The sequence below is a fragment of the Mesocricetus auratus genome, unplaced genomic scaffold, assembly GCF_017639785.1.
Source record: "Mesocricetus auratus isolate SY011 unplaced genomic scaffold, BCM_Maur_2.0 Super-Scaffold_100013, whole genome shotgun sequence".
In the NCBI taxonomy this organism is placed as follows: Eukaryota; Metazoa; Chordata; class Mammalia; order Rodentia; family Cricetidae; genus Mesocricetus; species Mesocricetus auratus.
In genome coordinates, this window is record NW_024429196.1 from 66,314,180 (window position 1) to 66,329,169 (window position 14,990).

The following is a 14,990-nucleotide window of genomic DNA, read 5'->3' on the forward strand; positions in this document are numbered from 1 at the left end:
GTGGATCATGCAGACACTACCGACCATTACCAACAGGATGACCAAGCCTGGGACTTGGAGAGAAAGTATTCGTATAAAAAATTGATTTTCCACATGAGTGTTTTTTGGGGGAGGGGTGATGAAAATGTTCTAAAATCACAGTAATTGTCATACAGTTCTGAGATGAGACAAAAATCTCTGAACTGTGAATTTCAAGTAGCTAAACTGTTCAAAATACGAATTATATTATATTAAAACGAACCAATAATATACACATACAGTTCCTCCACTCTAAGAAGCCATTTTGGGACATGAAAAATTGTGTGTGGGGCCATGGTGATGCGGTCTTGCTATGAAGCCCCGTTTGGCATCAAATTCTCAATTCTCTTGCCTTTTCCTCCCGAGTGCTAGGATACAGGCATATCCCATCAAGTCCTGTAGGAAAAGAGGATGAAGGAGGTATGGCCCTGTGCACTTGCTTAGTCCTAAGAATGAGGTCTCCTTGGAGCAGGGTGCCTTTTGGGGCTTCTATTGTGATAAAACACCATGACCAAAAGCAAGATGGGGAGGAAATGGTTTATTCAATTTACACTTGCACATATCATAGTCCATCACTGAAAGAAGTCAGGACAGGAACTCAATCAGGGCAGGATCCTGGAGGCAGGAGCCGATACAGAGACCGTGGAGGAGGATGCTTACTGCCTTGCTTCCTATGGCTTGCTCAGCCTGCTTTCTTAGAGCACTCAGGACCACCTGCCCAGGGATGGCACTACCCGAAATGGGCTGGGCCCTGTTTCATCAATAACTCACTGTAAAAATGCCCTACAGTTGGATCCTATGAAGGCCTTTTCTCTGCTAAGTTTCCCTCCTTTCCGATAACTCAGGTCTGTGCGTCAAGTTTACATAAGACTAGCCAGCACACAGGGCTTGCCCCAACTTAATATAGGCAGGGAGTTAATGCTTCAAATCTAGGTTCAGATTACAATGGACCAGTGGCAAACAGCATCTACTGCTGGACATAGGGAACATGTGACTCCAAATAGCTGTTGAGGTCTTGTCCGCTGGACACAAACTGGAGTCATCTGGGAAGAGGAAGCCTCAGCTGAGGAATTGCCTCAATCAGATTGCTTTGTGGACAAGACTGGGGGGGTATTTTCTTGATTGATGATAGGTGTGCGAGGGCACAGCCCACTGTGGGTGGTGCCATCCCTGGGCAGGTGGGTCTGGGTATAAGAAGCTAACTGAGCAAACTCTGGAGAGCAGCCGGTGAGTGAAGTGCCTCCATAATTTCTATTTCAGTTCCTGCCTTGGCTTTCCTGATGAGGAACTGTAACCTGTGAGTAAAATAAACACTGTCTTCCGCATGTAGCTTTTGGTCAGGGTGTTTTATCACAGTAGTATAAAGTAACCAAGATGGCTACCATTTATTAAATACTTAATATAAAGTATATGTTGTATTTACTTTTTTTTGAGACAGGGTCTCCCCATGTAGCCCCTGTTGTCCTGGAACTAACTATGTAAATCAGGCAGGCCTCACAGAGGTCTGTGATCTGCCTCTTTCTTCTGAGTGCTGGCATTAAAGGCTCGTGCCACCACCCAGTGCACAAATCCTACTTTTTGACCTATGAAAACACTCCTTAGACATCCTCAAGGTCACCCAACTGGAATATGGTCAAGTTTTCAAGCTAAGTAGACGCCCCAAGACACTTGGTTTATGTAAACCTCATTTTTTTTCCTGCACTCATTTTTTCTGCTCTAGCTGGATCACTGGGCACTCTTTACCACTGAGTTCCGGCCACTGTTCCAGCCCTTTTACTAACTCCCAGAGGTTTCCTCTTGAGCACGCACAAGGCCTATCTCAACACTCGGTGGACATACTGGGAGTGGAATAAGGGAAGCCAAAACTCCTAACCTTTTTGTAAGTGAGGGCACAGTAAAGAAACCACCGAGAAGATGGCTGCCCTGTGGTTCTGGAGAAGGTGTTTGTTTTAATCACTCTTCTATTGCTGTAAAGAGACACCAGAGAACAGCCAGAGGCATCTATCTGGAAGAGTTCAGAGCAAATCAAGAGCACACTGGCTGTGTCTAGGGCTATCTCATGGGGGTTGGGTAGAGAAATTAACAGGGAGAGAGAATAGCAAAATGACGAAGGAGTTCTGTTGAAGAGAGGAGGGTGGGCTAGCTGGAACAGCCTGGGAGCTAGCATGGTGGAGGAGGAATGGGGGAGAGGAGAAGAACCAGAAGGCTGTAATGGGCACCTTGACATGCATGGTAAGTGCATGTTACTCCGAAGTGTCTGGAGGTCAGCTTTGGGTTGTGGTATGTAATCACAGGTATACACCAAAGGAGGTGGTCCCTTTCTCGCAGCTTTTTCGCAGATTCCGCAGGAATGCTGCATGTGAGTTTTGATTTATCGACCAGTCATCTTTTTGTTTTCACTGCCAGAGTTGAGCCTGAGTTGAGTTGAGTTCTGATGGTCATTTTTAACGAAGTCAGTGGGCCTGCTCTTTTTTTTTTTTTTGCGGACGTGTGTGTGTGTGTGTGTGTGTGTGAGGGGGGCGTGGAAGTTCCTATTGGACCTGACATTTTTGCTGTGAATAAAGAAGGTCACATTCTACAGCTTGGTGGCTCACGTCTTTAATCTCAGCGCTCACAGGAAGCAGCACTAGTGAGGCAGGCGAATCTCTATGATTACGAGGCCATCCTGGTCAACATCGTGAATTTCAGGATAGCTAGAGCCACATGGTGAGACCTTGTCTTTAAAAAATATCATACTCCTGGTCTCCTAGCTGCCCTAGTAACTGGTAAGCCTGTGCCTCCCCTGGCTTCTCCTTTGGTCACCTCCGTGAGTCACACCAGGGTACACTCTGGGCAACGGGAGACTGTTGCAGGTCTTCTTCTAATCCTCACGCATCTCTCAGGTCAACCCTTGCCTAGAGGTCTTGCTTGGTAGAGTCCGCGTTCACAGTTAAGCACAGGCAGAAGGAGCTCCTTGAGCTCAAGAGGGAGCTTGGCCTTGGGTGAGAGCTCAGCCAGGAGATCGGGCTGTGGGCGGGGCTGTGGGCGGGACCTGGAAGCCGGGGCGGGGCTCATGCCGGGGCGCAGGGCTGGTGGAACCGTGCCGGGGGCTCGGGGCGTGCGGGCATAAGAACACGGTGTACGCACCAGCCTCGCAGAGCACCGGTTTGCGCACAGCCATCCCGGCGCCGCTGTACGCACGCGCCCGGCTGCCCCTGGCTGACGCCGGCCTTCGCACCGCCTCCGCCGCAAAGAAGCCGCCGAGCACCGCCAGCACCATGCCCCGCATAGATGCAGATCTTAAACTCGACTTCAAGGATGTTCTGCTGCGACCTAAGCGGAGCAGCCTCAAGAGCAGAGCCGAGGTGGGGACCGCTGGCGTGCCGCCTTCGGGCTGGCAAGGGAGAATTGGGCTCAAGGGGTAACACAGGGTGCCTCATCTGTGCCCCAGGCAGAGATGTCACACCCTCTACCCCCTCTGAGATAGCGGAAGGCTGGTCAGTTTTCTCTTACACCTGGACTGTCTTTAGGGTCAGTGACAAGGGGGCCTAGTTCGGGCCTGGAATTATAAATGTGTCTGTCAACCAAGTGAGCAGTGGCTTTAGAAGGAATGGGTCTCAGGAGGGGCGCTCAGGGAGGAGAGGAAACTGGTGAGGCTAGGATGGAAAGGAAGAGAATCGTAACTGCAGATTCTTGGGACTTGGAGCAGTGTCCCCTGGTGTTGGGACTTGCCTCTGCTGATTTAGCATTAGGTCCTGTGGTGGAATGTCTCGAACACGACAAGACAAAACAAAACAAAACAAAGCAACCCCCAAACCGGGAGCTCTCAGCACTCAAAGTTCAAGATTTTCTTCCTGAGTTTAAATGGTCTTGCCAGAGCTGAGCGTGGGGACCTGCTTCTTGGTGGCACTCTGCGGAACTGGACAGCCTGCAGTCCCAGCCCAGAGAGAGGAAGGCGGGCAGTGCTGGGGTGAGGGTCATTCGGTCACTGGAAGTTAGTTGTGCCATAATAAGAGGGAAGCTTGGAAACAGGTGGAGACTGGAACCGGCCGAGGTCAGACCTTAAAGGGTAAATAGTTTTCTGGAAAGGCGGAGCCCGCTGAATGAGTAGTGACAGTGGTTTAGCTGCTCTGTCTGGGAGCAAAGGCAGAACAGCCTGAAAGGACAGGGTTTCATCCTGGGCCCAAGGAGGGAGCTAAGCCAGTTTGCTTCACAAACAAGACCATAAATAAATCCCCTCAGCAAATAACTCGCTCAGGTGCCCAGGCCGGACTGCGGTGCCTGAAGCTGCCAGCTGAGGGCTGGTACGGATTAGGTCTGCCTCCTGCGCTAGCCAATGAACGAGTAGAACCAAGTCACTTGCCCTAAGCAGGGGCACTGGCTGCTTGGAACCAGACTGGATCGAGACAGGAAGTGGTAGTGGTGGTTAGGGGTAAGGGGGTGTGATGGACCCTTATCCACCCAAATTAGATGCCCCTTCCTTCATCGTGTACTTTTGGGTTCCAAAGGACCACACAAACCTTTGGAATAAAAATAAACACTAGAGAAAACACCTGTACTGTTGTATAGTAACTAGTAGCCAGTAAGTACTTAAACACAGACCAGGACTAATAATTTGGTGGTCTCAATAATTTTTTTCTTAATACTTGTCTAAAATTTATTTAGATATGAGCCACTTGTTTATAAATAAATACATATTTATCTGTACAAAGCAAGGATCTATGCATTTTCTGAACTAGGAAGGCTCTTGAGAAGGTACAGTATTAATATTTATGTCATGCAGCATTTGGTTTTATAATTTGTGCTGACTGCCACTCTTAATGTCCCAGCATGGGTGAATCTTCACAGTGAGAATTAGTGGCCTTGAGGAGTGTCACTCACACTAGCTTTTGTGAGGAGTGTTAAGTGGCCTGGCTGTTCCAGTTGCTTGTGCTCTAGTCTTCTGGGGCTGGAGCACTCCTGCCTGGTGGATGAGATCACACAATGTGACTTGTCTGCCCGGAACTGTGTGTGTAAGGGGCACCTTAGCCTCTCTAATGTTCCATTTCAGCGTTTCTTTCGTTGTCTTGTGATTAAGTGCTGTGGGACTTGTTGATTGAGTTAAGACCTTTGGATTGATCTGATATACATGGGGTTTTCGTCGTTCCAAGGGACCCAATCCTGGCTTAACACCCCAGCCCAGTTCAAAGTAAGAATTTTGCTTGTGTGTGCATGTTCGTGTATGTGTGTATGCCCACATGTGTGTGCATAGATGCACATATGGTGGCCAGAGGTCAGCCTCTGGTTTTACTCTTCAGGCACTGTCTACTTTTTAAAGATTATTTATTTATTATATATATTTTTTTGATACAGGGATTTTCACTGGTCTGAAACTTGCCAAGTAGTCTAGTCTGGCTCCCCAGCAAGCTCCAGGAAGCTCTGTTAGTTTCCACTCTCCCTAGCCCCAGCCTTGGGGATACGACAGTATACCTGACTTTTTAAACTTGGGTTCTGGGGATCAAACTCTGGTCCTCATGCTTGTATGGCAAGCACTTTAGAGACTGAGCCATCACCCCAGCCAAGAACAGTCGTTTGTTTTGTTTTGTTTTTTTAATATATTAACGCATGATTTGAAAGTTGGATATTGAAGACTATTCAGAGCAAAGAACCACTCACTTGTTCTGAGACAAATGCCCTTCCACCTGCTTACAACTCTGTAATGAGTGTTGTACCACTCAGGAGAGATGGGGCTAGCTGTCCCCATTTGTGACAGTCTGACCCATAGGGAACAGAACAGGGCAAGCCAGAGAGAAAATACAGAAGAAAGGAGGCTCCAGTTTTGGTCTGAGTTCTGTTACTACTTACTGTATCACCTTGATGTTGTGTCCTGGGGGTGCTATAACACAGAATTACAGAAGAGCCCACTGATCTACAGGGTTTCTTTGTGTCCCAGCTGGGGCGCTGGAAAGCCCTTAACAAAGGTGTGTCTATGTGGCAGGTTTCTTTTGAAAGCTGTTTGTGAGAGGGAGACAGCCTCTGTTCCATGCATCTCACCAGCTCCTGCTGGCTTGCTGACCCCTTTTGGCATGTAGATGCCAGATCTAACACCTAACTTCATCTCTGTAAGCTGTCCTACATTTTCCCCTTTTGATATAAGCCATTCATTCCACATCCAGTGACCTCAACTTGGTCACTTGCAAAGATCCTATTTCCAAACAGGGTTACATTCACAGATAATGGTGTTAAGACTTTGGTGTCATTTGGAGGAACCACAATTCAACCCATAACAGCCTATGGAAACTTTGCTTTGTGGAATTAGAATGTTTGCCCAGATTTATTCTTAGTCATGAGTGCAGCGAATCCACCTAGGGAGACACTCCAAAATCCACAGTTTCCAGCACAGAGGCTTTGATGGATGCAGCTTGGGGCAGTCTTGACATGTTTGCAGAGCTCATCAAGAAGACATTCAATGTATGAACCATTGCCCTGGCTTATGATGCACTTTTGACTTGGGAACTGTGTGGCTCACACTGTTGCTAAGCTCTACACACTATCCAATTCAGAAGCTTCCTGGGCAACATCAGCATCCAGAAGGCCTATTCCAGTTACTCAGGATACTGGACATCTTTCCCCACTTAACTTTTATCTGATGCCCGGGCCTTTGTGGACTGCTTCCAAGAATGTCTTCCCAAAGGTCAATCATGCTTCTAGGGCACCCCCTCTCATGCCAAGTCAAGTGGCAGTTGTCTACGACGATGAAGTTGGTGGGTGTCTATAGAGTTTAACATACAGGCATTACCTTGTGTGCCCTTAAGGAATTGGGAGGGAAGTGTGGGTGGGGGGCAGGGCGGGTTCCCTGTGCCATTGCATATTGGTTCCCTCTGTCCTGTCCACGAGCGATTGCTTTTGTTAGGGTGGTGGCAGAGGTTAGAACGTATTTCCTTAAGCTTGACTCGTTACACCTAACTGCTCTGAAACATGGCAGTGGATACTTTAGACCTACAGAATGCTAGGTAATGATCAGACTGCCTCACTGAAGAGAACAGAAGTTATTTTGTGGGTGAAGGAGGGGAGTTTGCTTCTTTCTGAGTGGGGATTTAGAGGTGCTGTATCTGGGGCATTCCGCCCCTGGGATGGAGTAAAGTCAGGAGTGAAGTATTTATCTCTCTGAACAAGTGGGCTGTCTTGGGTGTGTGTGTGTGTGTTGGGTAGATACGGTTAGGGCAGATAATTTCATTTCTCATTCTAAGAAGTAAATATTGGGAAGAATCTGCCTTATGTCATTTGGGAGGGAGAGGTTTATTGGCAGCGCCTGGTATATGCTAAACATGGTTTCTGTTGCTGAACTACACACCTCCAGCCTCAAGAACCTGCCTTGTGGAGATAGGAAGCCAAGGGTTTATTGTCAGAGCTGCCCGTTTCTGTGAAGTGCTGGGTGTGTGTGTGTAGTGCAGATAGGTTTTGGTGTGCCAAGAAAAAGCCATTGTGATCTCATGGGGACAGAGTGCAGAGGCTCTTTCTCCCTGTGCATCTTTGGGCAGAATTACAAGAGTATTTGAGACCAGGAGTTCTGATTGTTTTCAGTCTGGACAAAAAAGGGGAGGGCCAGCTAGCAGTGCAGGGTTGCCAGGAGGGGCCTCCCTTGGTCCTCTCGAAGGTGTCAGCTGGAATCACTTTACCACTGAGGACATTCAGAAAGGGATGACATTGCCTGGGAGGTTCATGGAATTATAGCATCTCACTTCCTCTCACTGACTGCGGTTTAGGGCCAGCCCAGTCATTGTATGACATCTACTATCCAGGAAGCCTTCTGGACCGGAAGAAGCAAGAAAACAAAACAAACAAAAAAAAAACGCTAAAGGGTCTGAGATACAGCGCAGGGTGCCCTGACTTAGTTCAGTCTGTACAGTGCAAGTGGGAAGAAATGGGGAAAAGGAACATCTAGAGAACATTGGGTGAAGATGGCGACTGTTGGTACTCAGGCAGCCAGGGTAGAAGCCTAAAGTTCGAGCTTCTCCTAGTCTGTTCACCTTGGTCACACACCTACCTCCAGTGTGGTCTGTGTTACTTAGGGCCCAGTCAAAGAAATGAATGATGCAGAATACTTCAAACAATGAATTTATTAACCCGCAGTGTGGTGTGGTGTGTGTGGGTGCGTGCGTGTGTGTGTGTGTGTGTGTGTGTGTGTGTGTGTGTGTACACGTATGTGTACATACATGTGTGGGGTGTATATTTGGAGGTCAGAGGACAATCTTGGGGGTGGATCCTCAGGGTCCTTCTATCTTTTGTTTGAGACAAAGTCTGTTGTTGGTCTGGAACCTCACTGAGTTGGTCAAACTAGCCTACCTAAGGGCTTTAAGGAATCCACCTGTTTCTGCCTCCCATGTCCTCATGGTTGGGATGATAGGTGTGTATCTGGGTTTCCAGTAGTTCTGGGGATCCTAAATCAGTTTCTCATGCCTGCAAGGTAAGTGCTTTACTGACTAAGGTGTCCCTACCAACCCCCCCACCCCCAACATGGCAATAGCACCCTAGGGTGAGAGTTGATGGGAAGGACTGGACTCTGCTGGGAAAGCTGGAACCAGGAATGTGCACAGCTCCCTGCAAAAGCTACTACCCAAGGGAAAGGAGGTTCTGGATCTCACCTTACTTTTGTCCTCCAGCATCCTTCAGTTTCTCATTTGGTATCCTCCATGGGTTAAGCCCAGACAGACATGAATTTGAGAAATGGCGTCTTGGGAGTGGCCACTCTGATAAATTCAAGCACACGACTGTCCTGAGTCACAGGAGGGATTCTGACTCTGCCAGCTTTTTGTTGTTGTTGTTTGCTGCTTGTTTTTGTTTTTCTGAGACAGGGCTTCTCTGTGTAACGGCTCTTGCTGTCCTGGAACTTGTTTTGTAGACCAGGCTGGCCGTGAACTCACAGAGATCCGCCTGCCTCTGCCTCCCGAGTACTGGGATTACAGGTGTGTGTCACCACTGCCAGACTTTTGGCATCTTTTTTGAGGGCCCAGCTCTGGCACACCATTCTGCTTAGCACACAGTCCTGACTGGACGTCTCGCTGGATTCCTGACAGCAGCTCCCAGCCACATGTGCACTGAAGCCGGAGTTCCAGAAGAGTTGGTGGGCCCTCCCTGCAGCTGTCTGCAAGGCAGAGGAACAAGTGTTTCTATGCAGAAACAGATGGTTGCCTCGTATCTCCTCCCAGCTCTCACAATTACAAACCAGCTGCTGGAGCTGAAAGGCAAAGGGACTGAGGGCTTGTAGCTCAGTGGTAAATGTGGAGTGTGGTTCTAGGTGAACAGTGAGATGACGGGAGGAGGGAGAAAGCTCACTGTTGTTGGGGATGGGTGGATGGATTTTCCTGGAAGAGGAATGGACCCTCCAGTGCTTGGAAGTGGGGGGGGGGATAATAATGTGTGTCTGTATACAGAGGGTCAGAATGAGACAGGATGAGGCAGGAAGGTGGCAGAGGCATGGAGCGGGGAGCTGAAGGAAAGATCTCACACACATCTTGGGCTTCATGAAGAATATCCAGTGTCTTATTGGGGTGTGTGGAAACAGTGGGCACTGCTTGAGCTTTTGAAGCGAGTGAGTAAAGCCTGCTACTTGGTTTCCTTGGGGCTATCCTATCCTTGGAACACTGGGCGGGAGCCCTGAGAGAGTCTAGGGGCTGAGGGGCAGACCCATCCTTCATGTCCTCCCCACCCTGAACGCTGGGAATTCTGTGTTACCTAAGAACCGGTCCTCATTTCCTTCCCTTTTGCCAACAGGTGGATCTGGAGCGAACCTTTACATTTCGAAACTCAAAGCAGACCTACTCAGGGATTCCCATCATTGTGGCCAACATGGACACTGTGGGGACATTTGAGATGGCTGCGGTAATGTCTCAGGTGGGAGCTCAATCTCCTCACTACATCCTCAGCTTTTGGCGGGGAGCGGTGTCAGATGCTTGGACTCATTGTTTGTTGAATCTAATTGTTGCAAGGAACTTGTCTTTTCTTCTGTAGTTGTGCCTCATGTGAACTCTGCCCTCTGTGATATGGCCTAAATATGTCCCTGTCTCTTCTGTGAAAATGCCTGTGATGGTTTTAGAGATTAGGCTTTCAAAAGCAAGTTAAGCGCGACAGGATGAATGCCATATTGGAGAGTGCCACCCCCTTTAAAACATATAGAGCCACTTAGAGTGTAGCACTTAATGCATTGTGTTGTGGGAACACTATAGCTTATGCTGTAATGTACCTCTCAGTTCTTACCATAACTCCATGGGGTTAGGCTCCTTTTGCAAATGGGGACACTGAGGCAGACAGAGAAAGAGGAGGGACTTCTCGCCCCAGGACCTTCAGTCAAGTGCAGAGGCAGGTTGTAATCCCAAAGTGACCCCAGAACCTGCAGGATTCCATCTAAGATGGATGGACCCCTGGGCAAGTTCAAGGTGTCTTTTGTCTAGTGTCCTGGCCTCAGGAAAAATGGAGGAAAGGCCGGCTGTAGGCATTTGTTGCCTCACAGAGCTGGGTGTCTGGGTGAGAATCTTCCACATCTGAGAACGGAGCATTTTCGAGTGATGAGCATGGAGATGTGTATCTGTTTCTGCTCGTCATGTCTGCCAAGTACAAAGATAAGTGCAATTAGTCGGAAAAGCATCTCACTGCAGGTGGCAGGTCTGACCACGGGAGGCACTGGGATTCATTATCACACAGAGATGAGGAGGGAAAGATTCTCAAATTATGAGCTCAGAAAGTGGAGTTTGGAGGTCATCCACCTGATGGAGGATTGACTGTGCGACTGTCAGCTCTGCCAGACGGGGGTCTGAGGCAAATAAATTAATTGCTAAAGGAATGTGGTATTTTTCCCCTCTCAATCTTTTCCTTGCTTTTGTCATTAATGACTACTCGCAATGAATTTTGAGAGTATGTTGTGGTGTGAGAAAGTGTTCTGAAAGCTCACGAATGAAGGGTTTTTCCCAGGGTGGTGCTTTTCAAAGGAGTACAGCCTTTAAAAGATGGGACCTGGCAAGAGGTCTTTAGGTCATTAGAGGTATGGCCTTGAAAGGGGAATGTGGGACCCCATGTCTTTCCCTCTTCTTTAGTTCCTGGCTGGGGATAAGGTGAATGGTTTTGATCTGCTCTGTACTGGGCTGATAAGCCACAGCCCCAAGAGCAAGGGATCCTTCAATAGAGCAAGCTAAAACAAGCCTTCTAATCACCTCAGGTGTTTTGTTATAGGTACGATTGGCAGCAACTAACAGCATAAATGGTTGTGGGACTCAGCAGGTGGGTCTCGGGGAGTGACACATAGCCTGATTCGTCTGCGTGCTTGACTGCCGTCCATGAATAACCTGGAACTTGCTATGCCCCTCCTGTGTTCACGGCAAAGTTCCACAGGAATGCCATAGCCTACGTTGGCTGAGACAACCATGCGTGGGTCCTATGAGTTTTCTATTTTTAGGATCCACAGACAGTGTGAATTAACAGAGTCAAAGAATTTTAGAGCGGGAAACCGGAGGTGCGGGGTGACTCAGAAGTGAGAGGAGAGGCCTCAGAGGAGGGAAGTTTGACTCTGGCCATTGCTGTAAGCAGTTGCTAAGTTAATTATTTCTCCCTCCTTTGCCCTACCCCCTGTCTTGGAGGTGGGGTCTTGCTCTATAGCTCTGGCTGCTCTTCAGCTGCCGCTGATCCTCCAACCTCAGCCATCGGAGCACTAAGTGCTAGAGTTCTAGACATGTGCCCCCTACCCAGCTCTGCTATATATTTCTTAAATTCCTTAAGCCTCGTTTCTCATAACCATGATAATTCTTTTCAAAATTGTTCTTTCTGAGAATTCTATGGTGTCATCAAAGCACTGGCCCAATGCTGGTCAAGTTGGCTTCAATAGCCAAAGGTGAAGGGTTATTTACATAAGCCCAGCCCTTCTTGCCTTTCAGCAAGAAATACGTAGGCTGTGTATTAGAGGAAGCTTTGGGTGTAAGGCAAGGTCCTTAGGTTGGCTGAACAGAAGGTTGCCTTAGAATGGTCATTCTACTGGTCTGGGGGATCATCTACATATGTGTTCTTGACCTGCCTTGGGTGTGAGCAGAAACTAGATGGGCCAACTGGGTGGGAAAGCTCCTTTATTTTTGCCTCTTGGCAGACCTTCCCTGACTGAACACAAATTGTCTGTATCCGAGCAGGAAACCATTTTGTGATCCATTGCTTCACTGCATACACCTTTGTTTGTTATTTTAGCTACTAGGAACACATTCCGAGCAAATTAGGCATGGATGGCAGCCACAGATGGCTTTGTCTGTGGCTTATCCCCCAGGTGGAGAGGAAGATGGGCTTTCCTGACTCCTTCCTGACGATCTGGTTTTGTTTCCTAGCACGCCATGTTTACAGCAGTTCACAAGCATTACTCCTTGGATGACTGGAAACGTTTTGCAGAAAACCACCCTGAGTGCCTGCAGGTATGGCGACTTGTTTTTAGTGACAAGGGCTGAGGGGAAGAAAAAGCTTCATTGATGTCAAGAGTATTTGGAGGCTAGTGGGTCATTGCCAGGGCTTTCTGAGGAAACCTGCTGCACAGGGTATTAGAAAATGCCAGGATTACCCTGTGAGGACTACTTCCCCTTAGGAGACTAAAGCATCTATCACCAGCCTGGGGGAAGGCCTTGCTTCCTGCCAGGGATTTCCAGGTGAATCCAATCTAAGTGCTTTTTCCTAGTTACAGACAACATATCCTAATTATAGCAAATTGCCCTTTATTTCAATATTCTATACACTTGCTAGGATGACTGTCATTAGAATGATTGAGAATTGTTGATGTGGAGAAATTGGAATGCTCATGTAGTCGGGAGGAATGTAGGTGCTGAGGCTGCCTTGTGAATGACCTAAAAACTCCTAGTGCTGGATAGTTTAATGTCAACTTAACACAAGCTAAAGTCACCCCAATTAAGAAAACGCCTCTAAGATCTGGCTGTAGGCAAGATTGTGGGACATTTAAAAACAAAAACAAAAAACTAGTGATTGATGGGGGAGGTCTCAGCCCATTATGGATGCTGCCATTTCTTAGGTTCTATAAGAAAACTACCTGAATAAGCCATGAAAGGCAAATCTAAGCAGCACCCTCCATGGTCTCTGCATCAGCTCCTGCCTCCAGGTTCCTGCCCTGCTTGAGTTCCTGTCCTGACTTCCTTGGAATCAGAAGCCAGATAAACCCTTTCATTACAAGTTGCTGTGGTCACAATGTTTCTTCACAGCAATAGTGACCCTGACTAAGACATTCCTCAAGAGTTACCATGTGACCCAGCAGTTCCATTTCTAGAAGAAATGAAACCATGTATCCAAAGGTAGACTTGTTCATGAATGCTCAGGACATTTACAATAGCTCCAGAGTAGGAAATGTAAACTAAACAACTAAAATGTCTGGTTGATAGACAAATGAATAAAACATGATCTATCAGTATGAGAGACTGATATTCTGCCACAGAAGGGAATGAAGTATTGACTTATGTTCTAGTGTGAACAAACCTTAAGAACATTTTGCCGAGTGAAAACCAAACACAAAAGCCCTCAAGTGTGATTTCATTGACATTAATTGCCCATGGTGGGCAAATACTCATGGTTATCTGGGCCACGTAGCAGCAGGAAGAAATTAAGGGTATTTCTTAAGAGTCATTTGAGCCAGGCTTGGTGCCATAGCCTGTAATCTTAGCTACTTAAGAGGCCGAGGCGGGAGGAACTCAAGATGGAGGGCAGCCTGGGCAGCTTAGTAAGACCCTCTCTCCGAAATAAAAAGGTAAAAGAAATTTGAGCTGTAGCTTAGCCAGGATTTGCTGGTGTGGATTAAAAAGTGTATGACACTCTAGATTCAGTACCCAGTGCTGTCAAAAAATAAATAAATAGAAGTCCTCCTGGGAACCAGGAGAATGTTCTATAGTAATGACATAACTAAATACGTTAAAGTCATTGTGTACTTAAGCTGGTGTCCTAGTGTAAGGTCTCTGTTGCTTCGATGAAGCACCATGACCAAAAGCAACTTGGGGCGGAATGGCTTTATTTCCTCTTACAGAGTGTGCATTGTGTAGCCCATCACTTAGGGAAATCAGTGCAGGAACTGCGGACAGGCAGGAACTGAAGTCGAGGCTGTGGAGGAGTACTGCTTACTGACTTAGAGTCTGCCTAGCCTACTTTCTTACAGCACCCAGGACCACCAGCCCAGCAGTGACACTGCCTACAGTGAGCTGGGCCCTCCCACATCAAGCATCAATCAAGAAACTGTACCACAGGCTTGCCCATAGGCCAGTCTGAGGGGGGGGCATTTTCTCAATTGAGATTCTCACTTCCAAAATGACTGTAGCGTGTGTCAAGTTGACATATTAGCCAGTGTAGGTGACTTCCATGCTGTGTTGCTATGTCTCAGTAGCTCTGCTTCATTAAGTAAATGGGTGTTTAATATTGGTATCTCTAAGCCCTCCTATAATATGACTGAGTTTCTATCCAGCATATTCTTCCGCTGGTTCTAAGCCAAATCCAGCAGTGAGGTCTGGGCCTGCCTCTTTGTGGGCAGATCATTTATGATGAGATAATGATTTTGGGTGCTGGCATGGCTGCTGCTGCTGCTGTCACTACGATTTAATTAGGTGTGGACTTCCCCTATGAAAAAGTTGACTTAAGAGATAAAATAATTCTGACTCAATATAAAGTCTTTCCTTTTTTGATCTATTGTTCAGAGTGTCTCTGCACATGCCTTGCACATGCCAAAGTGCTCAGTCACTCAGGTTCTATAGATAAATCTACATATAACTTACACATATCCTCTTATAGATTTAAATCATTTCTATATGACTTATCATGTCCTTACTATGACTTAATAAGTCTTTAAAAAAGACTTATTTTTATCTGTGTGTGTTTGCATGTGTCTGCATGTGTTATACGTATGCCTAGTACCAACAGAGGCTGGAGGAAGATGCTGGATCCTTTGGAACTGGAGTTGCATGTGGTTGTAAGTCTTTGTGTGGTTGCTGGGAACCCAACCT

At 47.3% G+C, this 14,990-nt stretch overlaps 1 protein-coding gene across 2 annotated transcripts in view; it reads left to right on the forward strand.

Moving 5' to 3' along the window:
* Positions 1–1,226: 1,226 nt before the first annotated feature.
* Gmpr (guanosine monophosphate reductase) overlaps positions 1,227–14,990 on the forward strand; it is a 37,945-nt gene continuing 24,181 nt past the window's right edge. The window contains exons 1-3 of one of the 2 annotated variants that reach the window (XM_021224956.2): positions 1,227–1,315; positions 9,751–9,870; positions 12,336–12,419. In XM_021224956.2, the coding sequence (XP_021080615.1) occupies positions 9,826–9,870; positions 12,336–12,419 (129 nt within the window). In that variant the 5' untranslated portion in view covers positions 1,227–1,315; positions 9,751–9,825. Of the gene's footprint in view, positions 1,316–3,107; positions 3,363–9,750; positions 9,871–12,335; positions 12,420–14,990 lie in introns of those variants that run through there. The other variant, XM_005066338.4, reaches the window with a different exon arrangement.